The sequence below is a fragment of the Epinephelus moara genome, chromosome 12 (assembly GCF_006386435.1).
Source record: "Epinephelus moara isolate mb chromosome 12, YSFRI_EMoa_1.0, whole genome shotgun sequence".
NCBI lineage: Eukaryota > Metazoa > Chordata > Actinopteri > Perciformes > Serranidae > Epinephelus > Epinephelus moara.
In genome coordinates, this window is record NC_065517.1 from 15,398,265 (window position 1) to 15,412,847 (window position 14,583).

General features: G+C 39.5%; 1 protein-coding gene across 1 annotated transcript in view; it reads left to right on the forward strand.

Moving 5' to 3' along the window:
* The window catches only part of LOC126399189 (probable serine/threonine-protein kinase kinX), a 41,552-nt gene that overhangs the window by 18,343 nt on the left and 8,626 nt on the right, over positions 1-14,583 (forward strand). The window contains exons 9-32 of the mRNA XM_050059030.1: positions 2,634-2,771; positions 3,975-4,181; positions 4,260-4,337; positions 4,628-4,666; positions 5,786-5,827; positions 5,952-6,020; positions 6,524-6,601; positions 7,126-7,179; positions 7,286-7,339; positions 7,437-7,484; positions 7,599-7,880; positions 9,967-10,014; positions 10,139-10,177; positions 10,363-10,395; positions 10,570-10,617; positions 10,723-10,773; positions 10,860-10,907; positions 11,050-11,097; positions 11,224-11,271; positions 11,376-11,423; positions 11,605-11,721; positions 11,846-11,881; positions 13,265-13,309; positions 13,402-13,428. Coding sequence (XP_049914987.1) covers positions 2,634-2,771; positions 3,975-4,181; positions 4,260-4,337; positions 4,628-4,666; positions 5,786-5,827; positions 5,952-6,020; positions 6,524-6,601; positions 7,126-7,179; positions 7,286-7,339; positions 7,437-7,484; positions 7,599-7,880; positions 9,967-10,014; positions 10,139-10,177; positions 10,363-10,395; positions 10,570-10,617; positions 10,723-10,773; positions 10,860-10,907; positions 11,050-11,097; positions 11,224-11,271; positions 11,376-11,423; positions 11,605-11,721; positions 11,846-11,881; positions 13,265-13,309; positions 13,402-13,428 — 1,725 coding nt within the window. The remainder of the gene's footprint in view (positions 1-2,633; positions 2,772-3,974; positions 4,182-4,259; positions 4,338-4,627; positions 4,667-5,785; positions 5,828-5,951; positions 6,021-6,523; positions 6,602-7,125; positions 7,180-7,285; positions 7,340-7,436; positions 7,485-7,598; positions 7,881-9,966; positions 10,015-10,138; positions 10,178-10,362; positions 10,396-10,569; positions 10,618-10,722; positions 10,774-10,859; positions 10,908-11,049; positions 11,098-11,223; positions 11,272-11,375; positions 11,424-11,604; positions 11,722-11,845; positions 11,882-13,264; positions 13,310-13,401; positions 13,429-14,583) is intronic.

A 14,583-nucleotide genomic window follows, 5' to 3' on the forward strand; every position in this document is an offset into this window, starting at 1 on the left:
GATTTCTAAATAAACATTCACCTCATCGCTAGATAGACCTACTCCTGAAAAACTTGTGCGCAAGGCTTTTTGTCCCTACGAGGCCACCGTCATTTACCCGACGGGAGGGGTGAGCGAGTGAGCCCTGCAATCTAGAATTTGACCACTGATGTCACTGTTTTCAACCCATTTTACACACTGGCCCTTTAAAACGTCTGTAGACCAAATCACTGCGACGTCACACCAACAACAACAATCACTTGCGGGTAGACAACTGGCAGTTGATTTGAATTGCGGCAATATGTGAAATCAACAAACTTGTTTATTTGTGTCATTTTCAGCCATAACTATAAGACATTTAGTTAAATATGGTGGTTCGACCAAGCAGCAACCTCCAGGGCTGAAAAATGAAGCCAACATGACAGTGTCAAAAACTGCAGTTCTTTGAATGGCCACTTGAGGCTGCAAGTCCCCAGAGACCTCCATGTTAAAATGCCCAACTTAACAGCAGAAATAAACATGTGTACAGCCTGGTAAAAAAATATGATTTTGGTCTGTGGAGCTAATTGATCCACTCGTGACAACTGCACGGGGGTAGAATATAATATAACTTAATTATTCCACATTTTGATAAGGCTTAAAGTTACACATAATTAAGAGCAGGCCAGTTTGATCGACAGACTGTCTGCCGATAGTGTCCTCGGTTTCTCTGTCAAATCTTCCCCTCACTCCCCCAACACCAGGCTCTCACCCAAATATGGTCACTTCTGGCTCCATGAAACAAGATGGCGGTATCCTCAACACATTCTCACTCCGACCTCGTATTAATGTGCTTGGTCATGGACTTTCCACGTCCATATATGACGTGCAAGGTACCCTGGGTGAGTTGGTTGTTGACGTTCTGGGACACCGTGTCAAGTTATACCTGCTACATTTCATTGTCTTCTTTAAAAATACACTTCCGTTTTCACAGGAAATTTAACGTTTATATACAGTCTCTTTCAAAATAAACCTACGCTGGTACAACACTGCGAAAAAACACATGGTTAGGTTTAGCTAAAAACAACAGGGCTTGGCTTGAGAATCTTACAGGACATAAAAACCGGGCATGTGAACACCGCTTTCTCGGGTGAAGGTCGGTGTTTGTTGGACCCATCCACCACCCCTCCCGTCCGCCCCACTCGGACTTTCGCCACCTTAACTTTCGGCCTTGTCCTCTTGCATTCCCCCCTGATGCCACTGGGCACCGTTAAACTATAACAGCGATCGGCTGTGTAATGTGCCAACATTAAAGGACACCTTTTTTGTTGGTTTCGCAAGTCAGTGCCCAAGCGCCAGATTTCGATGACTTCTGAGTGAGTTCGGGCTCACGTCCGAAATGCCGGACTCAAGCTTCAAAATGGGAGTTCACAAACAAAGGATGACGTCACGGTTGAAATTTTATTAAGGCTTAAATTTATGCGTAATGATGGTTGGCCCACTTTGAGTGACAGGCTTTCTGTGTCGTGTCCTCGGCTTCTCGGTCAGATCCACAGCTCACTCCTCCAGTGCCAGCCTCAACCCAAATATGGTCACTTTAACCCAAATACGGTCACTTCTGGCTTCAACAAAACAAGATGGCGGAGGCCGAAATGCCAAAATGGCAAACTTGAGGCTTCAAAACGGAAGTCGAACCAATGGGTGATGTCACGGTGACTACATGTTAGCATGGTAGCTAAGTCTATGGGTCCGACCTATCTGTTTTTTTCTGCAGTGCTTATTTCATGTACTGTGTTGCTTAGCTAGCATCTAACATAAGCAATGAACTGCTGGCAGGGGCCACATTAAAACACATATTAGCCACGCTATATTTGGAATATTTACTCCACTTCACCTCACACACTAACCAATCGAGGCAGCAGTAGATCAGCAACTTCAGTGTTCTGTGAAGTAAAATGACGTGGCTTTGAGATAACAGCTTCAGTTACCCAGCGGAAAGGGTACACTTAAGTACCCTTAAACTGATACAAATTTTCTTAAGTGGATCTTTTAGGTGACTAACAGCTAACCAACTAAGGCTGCTTTTGCTTAGCGTCATTTCTATACATAACGCAAGGGTTTTCTACACGGAGTTATCGGAAACAAACATTGTGATTTGGTTTATATTACTGTATTTCAGAACCAGAAGAAAAATGCTTGAATCTGATTGGCTGGCATTTGTCATTTCAAATTATCATTATGGACAGCAAACAAAGATACTGTTAGCAGTTAAATTACCATACTAAATCAATATTACATTAACACTGATAATAACTGAGTAATAATAATAATAGTAATAATAATAATAATAATAATAAATCATATAATATATCATAAACAATATACTATAGGGGAGAAAAGTCAGTGTGCCATTCTGTACATACGTTTGAAATAATGAAAGATACATGTGTCTATAATTATATTTTTAGGCTGCTTTAGGCTCTTTAAAAATCATAACTATTAAATATTATCTAACAGGATAAATCTGAGTTTAAAATAAATTAATACATTTTATTTTATTCTTGTGACATCATTCCATTTCCCTAAACCTTCCAATCCCAAAATGTTGCCCAGCATACCTCAATACATATCAAAGTAATTTTTGAACATTGGCAGTGTAATGATTATATTTGTAGCTGCAACTGCAGCAGCCTTCACTGTCCAGGAGGAGGCAGTAAAGAGTGAGGCAGATGAACATGAGGGTGAGGGTGAGGATGACATCGAACCGGCTGCTGATGAAGATGAAACTGAGGAGGCTGAAACAGAAACAGTTGGCGAGTATCACACATTTAACACACCCGCAGCGTCACACACACTGTAAAACTGCATGAGCTCATCAGAACTCATTTAACACATCATTAAACCTTTTCTCCTATTAATGGGGTTTTACACTTGTTTCCTAAAACTGGTAAGTTTGACAGGTAGTGTCATCTTAGCTGAGGTAGTTTGTGCATTTAATATTCAGTGTTTTTAAAAGGAATATGAAGTCAATGACATTATTACAACTCTCTTATCTAATAGCAGAAACAAAACAATATTTGTTTACAGCTGCATCAAACATGCATCGTGCATCACACCATGTTTTATAAGGACATTTTTAGAAGTTCTGAAGTCTTTCTGGAGCAAATTACAGCAAATTAAATGTTTTTGAGGTTTCCTTATTTTACTTCATACTGCAGTGTGAGTCTGCCATCTACAGTCCAAGGCAGGCTTATAGGACAAAATGATAAAATAAAATAAAATAAAATAAAATAGAATAGAATAAAATAAAAAAAATAAAAAAAATATAAAATAAAATAAATAAAAATAATGAATGAATAAAGAAAATCCAAAATCCTGATACTGGTGTAAATAAAAAATAAATAAAATAAAATAAAATAAAATAAATTAATAAAAAGATAATCCGCAATCCTGAAATTGGTGTAAATAAATAAAATAAAAATAAAAATAAACAAGGAAAATCCAGTATCCTGATATTGGTGTAAATAAAGAATAAAATAAAATAAAATAAAATAAAAGCTAACATAAGTTTGCATTTGTTTTCTACATTTCAGTGATAAATGAGGTGCTTTTTCACCACACTGCGGTTACATTCATGTACATTTCTGAACATGATTAAAATCAAAACATCAGCACTCTTATCTTTGTTGCACATAATTTATTGTCTAAGCTTTTGGTCACAAAGACCATTAAATAGTTTTTATTGCTGTTTTTATATTCAACACTTTTTTGGTCATGTGGGGTAGTTTTTGAAAATTTTAGTCATTTTTTTGCACTTTTGCACACCCATTTTAGATTTGTCTTTGTCCAGATTTGTGTCATGTGAGCCTTAAGTAAGAACCAGACATGTAAACATGTCAAAGCATTCCTTTAATTTCATTATTACCCCAGAGTCTAAGTAGAAAAACCTTGACTGCTGAGTGTTACCAGTCACCTTCCAAATAATTCCAATTATATGTTGCTGCTTTCACTCTCAGCTACCATTCTGCCTGCTGCTCTTGAGGAGGAGGATGAGGACGAGGGAGAGGACGAGGAGCCGACGGCTGAACTAAAGAAAACTGTAGATGAGCCTGAAGATAAAAAAGAGGAGTACGATGAAGACGAGGATGAGGAGAAGGCGACGGTGGATGTGATCAAACCTGTGCCTGAACCTGAGGAAGAAGCACCAAAGCCTGAACCCACAGGTCAGAGAGCAAAAATAATTACAGCTGTTATGTTCAGTTTACTTTCACTGTGACTTCACCTGTGCTTTGTGCTTTCAGTGTGTCCCTGTATCCACCCTGCAAAGATCAAAGAGTCGGTCACCAAAGAGCCGGTCACCAAGACTGCAGAGAAAAAAGGTTTGAGACTTTCCTCCGTGTTCATTTGTTATCTTCACATTTTAAGCTTGTCTTACTGTTGCACCTGATGCATTTCGATTTTTGTTTGAGTTCTTGCAGTGAAATTCTGTTTCCTAGCTGCTAGTAATGCTAAAATATAAACTTAATTTGCTGTGGTGGTGAATACAGATTGGTATCCTACTGCTGGTGGAGCAGCTGCAGAAGTACATCACTGTTAAAAACCTCAATGTTTAGTCCTTCAGTTTGTAGCTTCAAGTGATTATTATATAATCTCATGTTTGTGTTTTCAGAAGCTCCAAGAAGAGTTTCAGCTGTGAGAAGAAGAAAAGGTACAGATAACAGTTTGAAGTTTTTACCAAAGAGATTCCCATATAAAGCTTAGGTTTATTCTCTTAGCTAATACTAAACTTTGACTGATGGAGCAGGTTGGAGTGCTTCATTACAGGCCGAATTCAGGAAATTCTCCAGCCCTCTGAAATATGAAACTAGTTCATGTGTTTTGGGGCGACTGTAACATAAAGCTAGTGGTAACTTTGATGTTGCATTAGGAAGCATAGCCAAGTAAAGTTCCCATTTGTATTGGTTGCCATTTTTATGCCTCTGTGCCGGCGTTAGCTGTAGCCAGAGGGGTTATCATCTTCAGGTTGTCTGTATGTCAGTACGTGCAGCGCATTCTCATCCCATTCTCATGAATGTGATATCTCAAGAAAGAATTTCATCAAATTTAGCACAAGATGAACTAATTAGATTTTGGTGGTCATAGGTCAAAGGTCAAGATCACTGTTACCTCTTCTGTCTCATTTTCATTAATGCGATATCTTATGGACAGCTTGAGGGTATTTTATGAAAATATGGCACAAACGTTCACTTGGACTCAACAATGAGCTGATTAGATTTTGGTGGTCAAAGGTCAAGGTGACTGTGACCTTGCAGCCGTCTCATTCACATTAACATGTTATTTAAAAATAAACCATTCAGGGAAAAACTTAAAATTTGGGACAAAAACATCTATTTTGAGTTATAGATAACCTCATTAGAATTTGGCTGTCAAAGGTTAAGGTCACTGTCTTGCGTCTGTCTCATTCTAATGAGCGCAATATCTCAAAAACATCTTAAGGGAATTTAATTTGGCTGAAACATTCACTTGGACTCAGCTGATTTGATTTTGGTGGTCGAAGGTCAAAGGTCAAGGTCCCCATAACCTCAAAAAATGTTTTTGGCCATAAGTCAAGAATTTATACACTAATTATGACAACATTTCACACAAATACTTAATAGGATGAAATGATGTGGTTATGACATTTTATGTCCAAAAGGTCAAAGGTCAGCTTCATGGTGACATTAAATGTTTTCTGGCCATTATTCAATGTCATAACTCAGGAACAGAAGGGGATACATTTGGTCTAAAACTGATTCTGGTTTTGACTTTAGTTATTTTTGATTTTCAGAGCGTGAAGCTGTGAAGACGGAGGAAAAGCCAAAAAGGAAAGGTAACACTGAAAACTGTGACATACCATCTTTATACCACCTTTGTCTTAAAAACTAAATATAAAAGCAACTCCTTTTTCTTATTATGATGTAATGAATTAAACTATGTGCTTGTGTTGCACCTAGCAATGCCCAGAATTGCAGCTCTGGAGCCGAAAATCAGGAGGATCGCGAAATTTCCTGCTTTTCTCAAAGGTACTCAGACTCACTGCGGGCCTATGATGGTCTTACTTTGAACCATGAGGTCAGGACTGAGTTTAAAGGAATAGGTCAACATTTTGGGTGAAACACTTATTCCCCAATCTGTCCATGAAACATGCAGCTAACAGATCAACCAAACGGGATATAGCATGTTAATTAGTGAGCTCTGGGAATGCTGGTTGGTGGATTTTGTAACCTCTGCAGAGCCAGGCTAGCTGTTTCCAGTCTTAATGCTAGGCTACGCTAACTGGCTGCTGGATCTAGCTTCATATTTATTGTACAGACATAAGAGTGGTATCAGCTAAAAAATATTGAACTATTCCTTTGGATTAAGCTTAAACTGTAAGAAACATCCACAGAAAACTGCATAAATGGGTCATATGAATGATTAGGATTTTACATATACCTTTCCAACAACACCTCTTCAAAAATTCTGTCACCAAATTGTCACACTTTTATTTAATGCCATGTTCTTTATTTTATATTCCAATGAAAAGCCAGGAAGGTGGAAAAGCCTTCCACCAAGACTCTCACCAAGACTCCCACTAAGACTCCCACTAAGACTCCCAAAAAAGGTACGTTGATAAGTTGGCTGTTAATAAGTCACATTGACACTTATTCTGTGGTAAGAGCTAGGCAAAGTACTGTACTGTAGATAACGGCACTGCTATTTTCAAGTCAGAGTTTATTTTTAGCACCTAATAAATCACAAACCTCAAGGGGCTTTACAGTGTTTACAGCATACAGTACTATACCATCTGTCTTTAGACCCTCGATTTGGATCAGGAAAAACTCCCCAAAACAATCCTTTAAAGGGGGAAAAATGGAAGAAACTTCAGACCACACAAACACGTAAGAGGCAAAACTGAAGCACGCCATTCACATAAGAGAATGAAATGGACACACAAGGGAGAGACTGAATTTCCTGCAGGACAAAGATCCCGATCCAAAACATCTCGAATCAAGCATCGGCAGCAGGGAGATAGATAGAGCGGTCTCAGGATGGCCGATTGGTCCGGCGCGCACACCTTAGCGATGTCCTTGTTGGACAACGCAAAAAGTGTTGTTGTTTTATCATCTGGTTATTTTTCTTTGACAGAAAAAGAGACAGAGACCAAAAAACAAGAGGAGGTCCCAGAATCTGGACAAGAACGTATGATACTTTTTATTTTCACTATGACTTTAAAAAGGTTTTTAACCTATACAAATGTTGATATACAAAATACAGTTAGCAAACCAACATGTATCATCTGTTTCAGTCGGCCCTTGCAGACCTGCACCAGTCTACTGCCCGTCTCCACCTGGCTGGTACGGTAAGTAACAACGTTATCATGCAGGGGGGAAAAAAATCTGATTTCATGACGATAGAGGTGACAGCCTGCTTTAAATATATCTATATTTATCTTCCAGTTCATCACATTGTCACAGACAACCCGTACCCTCCTCCAACCACTTCAGGTATTTACACTGTTGTCATATCAGCGATATTGTATTAGTAAAAGACTATTCCTTTGATATATTTTCATGTTTTCAGTCTCTACTGCTGGAATATACAAACTTTTTTATTTTCAGCTCCCTCTGCTCCTGTTCTGACCGCTCACCCCGTCCATCCTGGAGCTCCACCTCTGCAGCCTTTTTACCAGCAGCAGCAGATGCATCCGCTCTACGCGCAGTATCAACCATATCCACCGATGCAGCCAATGCCACCAATGATGCAGCCTCAACCAGAACCAGCGCAGCCAGTCCCACCAGTTGAACCGGTCCAGCCAGAAGTCAAGGAAGAAGAGGCTCCTGTTCAGGCTGAGGTCGCGACTCCAGCTGCTGAGGCTCAGCCGGCTGTAGCTCCAGTCAAGGGTGAGAAGAGATGAACTGAGGCTCACAGTGTTCTTATGTGCAGATTCAAAACTTTTAGCCAGTATGGCAGAACTGTTATTTGAGTGAGAAATCTGCAAAATCTTGCAACACTCAAAGGCATATAAGACCTTTATGGTTTTAGATTTGGAATATGGTTTGACATTAAAAAGTATTACCTCAGATGCAGAATGCAAACTTTATCAGATTTGGCCAGGTAAGGCTGCAGAGCTGTGCACACAAGAAAATATGAAATGATGCAATGCTTTAGAGATTACAAAAAGGTCTTAAGCATAATGTCAAAACACTATTATAAAGCAAAAATGGTAAAAATGATCTTGCTATGCACCACAGAGGTAGAAAAACCACCAGAAAGTGAGATTTGCCCTGACTTTGACTACTTTTAAATCCAGGTATCCAGGCATATTTTTGACATATGTATCAACTTTTTAGCCTTTTTTTTCTACTCCCGTTGTTTTTCTGATCACATACTTCAGTCTGGAAGTGTTGCTGTTTAGAATCATAATCTTTCAGGTTTTATGCAAATTGAAGTTTACATTTTTAAAACACTCGATATTTTTGATCTGCAGGGAAGCAAGCAGTCTCAACAGAGTAGATGATGAGTTGAATTTCAAATGAACATATTCACCAAATTAAACCCAATGCGTTCTCATCCCAACTTGCTGCGTCTCTGTCAGTGGACCCAAACGTCAAAATATGATATGCTAGGTAACCTCCTGCGTCAGTTTTGGATGTTCACGAACGACGTGTCAATTGACGCATTTTGGTTGCATTGTGTCTTTTCAAACTACCTTTCCATTCTCACAGGAAACATGCAGTTTCTGCTCGTTCTTGCATACAGTCTTTTTCAAAATAAACTTAATACATCGGTAAATACTTTGTTTATTTCCTTAAGTTTAGGCAACAAAAGTGACCAGTGGGTGACAAAGCAGCAATATTTGACAAGTTCAGTTGTGGACGATGGCGTTAAAAATAGCCACCGCCCGGTGCACATCATACTATTGTGAAAGGTGCCTCTGTGCATTGGTATCTGAGGCTGAAATCATTGACAAAGCAGCAGATTTGATGAGTTGAGAGTGAGAGTGGGCTGGGAAAAGGGGCTTCGCAACAACACCATCTTGATATCAGCAGTAACCACCCCATGAGTGAAGTGCAAAGTGGGGGCAATGAGCTAGGCACACACACATGCACTGTGCATGCATGCATCTGGACTGACAACAAACCACAGAGAAGCTCGGATTACAACACGCACATAGGGAGTGTGACTTCATTCTCTGCTCAGAACACCATCACTTCATTATATCTTTACATAACAACCAGTGGTTTACTGCTGCACCAATGTTCCGTAAGTTGCATGCCGAACCTTTAAAGGTCTAGTATGTAGAATTTAGTGGCATCTAGTGGGGAGTTTGCAGAACTGGACTCCTATGTGGCAAGCGCATAGGTTGCTGTAGAACAACATGACAGACTCTGTGTAAGAGGACCTGGTCCATATATAAGTATAAATGGCTCATTCTAAGGCAACAAAACCACAATTCTTAGTTTCAGGTGTTTATAAATACCACTCAAGAGGGCTAAAGTGCCCTCTTGAGTGGCGAAAATAAGAGGATGTGCCCTGTCAACTGCCCTCTTGAATGATGAAAACGAGCAGATGTGCCCTTTTGGCTGCCCTCTTGATTAACAAAAATAAGAGGATGTGCCCTTTTGGCTGCCCTCTTGAGTGGTGAAAACGAGAGGATGGCCCCGTTTGGCTGCCCTCTTGAGTGATCAAAACAAGACAATGTGCCTTATTGGATGAAAATGAGCGGATGTGCCCTTTTGGCTGCCCTCTTGTCCCCATGTCATGCAGTAGGTGCCCTTTTTTCCTTTTCGCCCCTGCCCTTGAAACATCCTGAGTCCGTCACTGATTATAAACTAATGACAATGTAGTTGTGAATGTTGTAACCATTTCTGCCACAAGATGTCACTAAATCCTCCACACTGGACCTTTAAATGGAATCTTTGCAATTGAAAAAAATATAAAGAGACCCTTAATTTCATGACTTAGCTAAACTCTTTTCTCTTTAAGAACCAGAGACTGTTGAGGAGGAAGTGAAGGCTCCATCTACAAAGAAAGGTACAAACAGTTTAGTTTGTTAAATAGTTAAGCACAAACACAATTTTTAAAAAGTTAAACAAACACATATATATTTTCTCTTCATTAGTGCTGTGAACAATAATTAACATATGATATTTTTCAGCTGAAAAGAAGAAAACCAAGGCTGTTGATTCAGCAAAAGGTAGGCCTACCGCATGCCTCTCCAGATCCAGTGAATGCCTCATTGCCATTTAACTAGAGGATTCCTCATAATGACAACAGCTGCAGCATCGAACAGTGATATACAATGACACAATGTGCTCTAAGAATGAATTCATTATGGAAAATTAACTCTGCATGGCCATTTCACTCGCATTATCCCCTCAGAGCCAGCAGCAGCCAAAGAGAAGACAAAGAAAGGTAATTTATGTTTACAGCTCAGTAATTTGCTGCTTTCAATGGTGCTCACTTGAGTGTTGTTACAAATGATACTGACAACAGTTTGAGCTGTGTTTTGCGGTAAAAATACAAACAGAATTGCACACTTCAGTAAGATATGAATATCATAATTTAACACTATTTTAAAAATTGTAGATGCTGCTGTTTCAAAAGACAAACCCAAAGCTGGCACTACAAAAAAAGGTAAATAAACTTTAACTTAATGTGGTTATCTTGAGGAATATTCATGTTAATTTAACATACACTGTACTTATTGATTTTATTTTTATTTTTTTTGTTTTGATACAGAACCAACAGCCAAAAAAGAGAAAACCAAAACTCCTGTACCAGCTAAGAAAGGTAATGTACATATTGGTAGAATGTGACGTTCGTAATAATGTATACAGTATTTGATGTCTTTGAGTCAGTTGCATTTGCTTTAACAGAGCCAGCTGTAAAAGAGAAAGCCAAAAGTCCTGCACCAGCTAAGAAAGGTACATAATGACCAGGTGTTATGGTAGAAAATAAAGTTTCTACTCTTCAGAAACAAAGTAAAACCCGGTAAAAATGAGCTCCTTTGAAGGTTACAATATTGAGGTATGTATAAGTTTACATGTCGTATCTTTGATTCTACAGAGCCAGCTGTAAAAGAGAAACCCAAACCTGCTGCAGCTGCTAAGAAAGGTAAATCGTAATTACGCCACAGGGTGTCATAGGAACTATAATTGTCATGTGAAGCAGCAGCTAATATTTTACAAAGAAAACAAATGATTCAGGCCACTAATCACACCTCTTTCCTCATTATATTAGAGCCTGCGGCTACACGACAGAAGAGCAAATCAGCTTCTGAAAAGAAAGGTGAGTACACACACTGACATGCATTCATTTGCGTTTAAGTCAATCATCATTCCTGCCAGTGACATTAAAGATGATTGGAAACTAATTGTTTTTGCTCCTCTCAGAAGCATCACCTGTCAGGAGCAAAGCCAAGGCTCCTGCAGCAAAGAAAGGTAAAACTCTCGACATGCACGAGTTTATTAAAATGACATTTTGGTTGAAGATTTGGTTTCAATCGTCCAGTTTAGCGGGATTCTTCACTTGCATTATCTTTGCAGTTCGTGCAGATGCTAAACCATAATTTGATTTAAATCTAATGAAAATATTGGTATTGATTTGTTTTTAACGTTCCAGAACCAGAACCACATCCACAGCTGCTCAGAGTGAGACCGAGGCTAGAAACTATGAGGAGGGCGAATGTAACCTCCCATGCAAAGGAAGAGAAACCTGCCAGATCTTCGTCTGAACCAGGTAACACTTTCTCTAATGTGAGACACAAATAATTTACCATGGGCATTTACTGGCCTGTGGAGCAGAGCAGGACTCTTGTACTGAAACTTGCAGTAATTTAATTTGTATGTCTTTTTATTTTCAGCTAAGGCGAAATCAAAATTATTGGCAGAGCAGAAAAGTAAGTCTACATTTTATTATGTGTATGTATGCCTGCATTTGTTGGTTAACTTGTGGATGGGTTGTTTTTATGAATCCACACCGACGACAGCCAGCAGGGGGCATTATGTTTTCATTCTTGTTGACGCAATTTCTCAGGAACACCCAGAGGTAATTCCTTCAACTTTGGCACAAACGTCCACTTAGACTCAAGAATGAACTGATTAGATTTTGGTGGTCAAAGCACAACACATATTTTTGGACATAACTCAGTAATTCATATGCTAATCATGCTTAACTTTAACACTAATAGATCTAATAGGATCAAATGATGAAGTGATATCATCTTATATCCAAAAGGTCAAAGGTCAACTTCACTGTGACATCATAATCTCCTTGCAAGAACATAGCAGAAGGGGAGATGTTTGGTCAGATACTGACTCGGTGACACTAGTCTTTGGTGCCTACCTTGAAACCTTGCTGACTATATAGATTTTATGTTGAAGATGAGCATCCATGTTTTAGAATATGTAGCTTCTTTGCATCAACATCCATATTTGAAGCATTGTCAGCTGTCATGGCTACGTATGAGTCTGGACAAACATGGATGTAAACTGTAACTCCAGCTTTACTGGTGTGTGAAGGCAGACAGCCACACAGCTGCAATTCTAGTTTTAGGTTACCTACTGTATTGTTTTATTTTTGGGGGCATTTAATTGTCAGTTTACATATTAGAGGCAGACAGGAACATGTGTGGAAAGAGAAACAAGTGGACGATATATGCAACGAATGTCCCCCCCTGGATTCGAACCGGCAACATTGATGCAAATGTGGTATTAGCCCCTAGACTCCCGTGATACCTTTATACATTTCATTTCTAATTTTCTAAGGATTTTTGTTCAAGCCCTTTTTTGTTCCAAGCAGGACATTGAAATGCAGCAAACACAAAATCATTAACTTGGTAACTTAACAAGGCTACCTCATCTACCTTTTTATCGTCAGTCATGCTCTAACAATAATGTCTGCAAACTAAGTGGCTCCCAGTATTTTCTGATTGAACATGCACTTTGGCTCTGGGAGAAATTAACTGAACGGAGTAATTAATGACATATAAACATAAGTTGAGCAGACGAGAGGTTGGGTTTTTCTCAAAACATTCTGTATTTTAAGATTTTGGGTTATGGTAATGGTAAATCTCTCCTGACACCTCTCAGGACAAATCACACTTCTTGGAAACATAGTCACAGATTATGAGATTAAATGGGCTGTTTTATGCATGATAAAGTTCCAATTAGGACATGTCAAGCTGCATTACACTGAGAGGAGAATATTATTGCCAGAATATTAACAGGTACACCTGAGAATTATTTGGCAGGATGTAATAGGGCTGTCTCTCCTCTCACAGGCAAAGCTGAGAAGGCTGAGAAGAAATCTGTCAAAGAGGCTCAAGGTATGATTCACAATTAGAAAGTGAATCTAATGTGTGCTGTGGGTGGGTGACACTGATGAGTTTCTCTCTTTTTCCTCCCTCTCACATTTTAGATAAAGAGAAAAAACCACCACAGCCGAGTGAGTATGAAAGTTATTTATCTCTAGTGATATCCAGTCACCATGACAACAACTAACACTTCTCTGAAATCAAGTATGACTGGTGTTGTATATTCAGAAGTTGGCACGACTTCTTCAACAACTGACACAAAAGATTGCAGCATTGAAAATAAAGACTTTGCTTTGCTGATATCTTGATATAAAACAAACCAATTAGTATAACATGGCGTCTAAAAGGTGTTTAAGGCCCTGCACACTAATGCCAGGTTCAGACTACACAACATTTTTGTCTGTTAAGATGGTCACCATGTCAGGATAGGTGATCATGGAGTCATAAATTCTTGCCATGACTTGGGCGAGAGACATGATGGACGATACGTTGGTCCTATAAACTGTAAGCCAGAAGTGACGATATTTGGATGACCGATTGGAGCTGTGAAGGAGGGAGGGGTGGATCTGACTCATATGGTGCTTCTCAAAGTCAAGGATGCTTACTTGGTGGGACAGGTCCTTCCAAGTCTGCGTCCTACAGAGGTTAGCAAGTACTTAGGGGTGCATCATTGAAGAGGCCCTGCCTTCAGTTCTGGCAAATCATGTGCAAAGAATTCATGCCCCCTGAGCATACACACATGCAACCTTGAAAATTCTCTAAAGGAAAGACTTGATCCTCGGTAGAACTCAAAGGATCCTTGACATTGGAACAGTCCTTACAGCCCCGTACAGTTATCACGAATGTTGAAATTAGCTATAGAGAGCAAAACTGTTAACATGGGGGTCTATGGGGATTGACTGGCTTCTGGAGACAGCCTCAAGTGGCCAATCTATGAACTGCAGTTTCTGGCACTTCCACGTTGGCTTCAGTTTTCAGCCCTGGCAGTTGAAGCTTGGTTTTTCCTTGACTAATCAAAACCTGCCGTCTTTCACGACCTGCGTAATGTCTTGGGGAAGGAAGTGCTAAGGACCACCCTCTGGGAACAGGATTGTAAACAACCAGTGGCATGTGTTTTGTGTTTGAAAAAGACAAAAAAAGAGAGAAAAAATGACTTTGACCTTTCTTCTGTTTCAAAGATCCGCCTCGTAGCACCAACAGCATCACTCCTTTTTGTCTGCTACATTTAAAGTTGTGCTCTGTGCTGTTATTGGTCAACGTCAGCAAAGGTCATGGAATTTGTCATA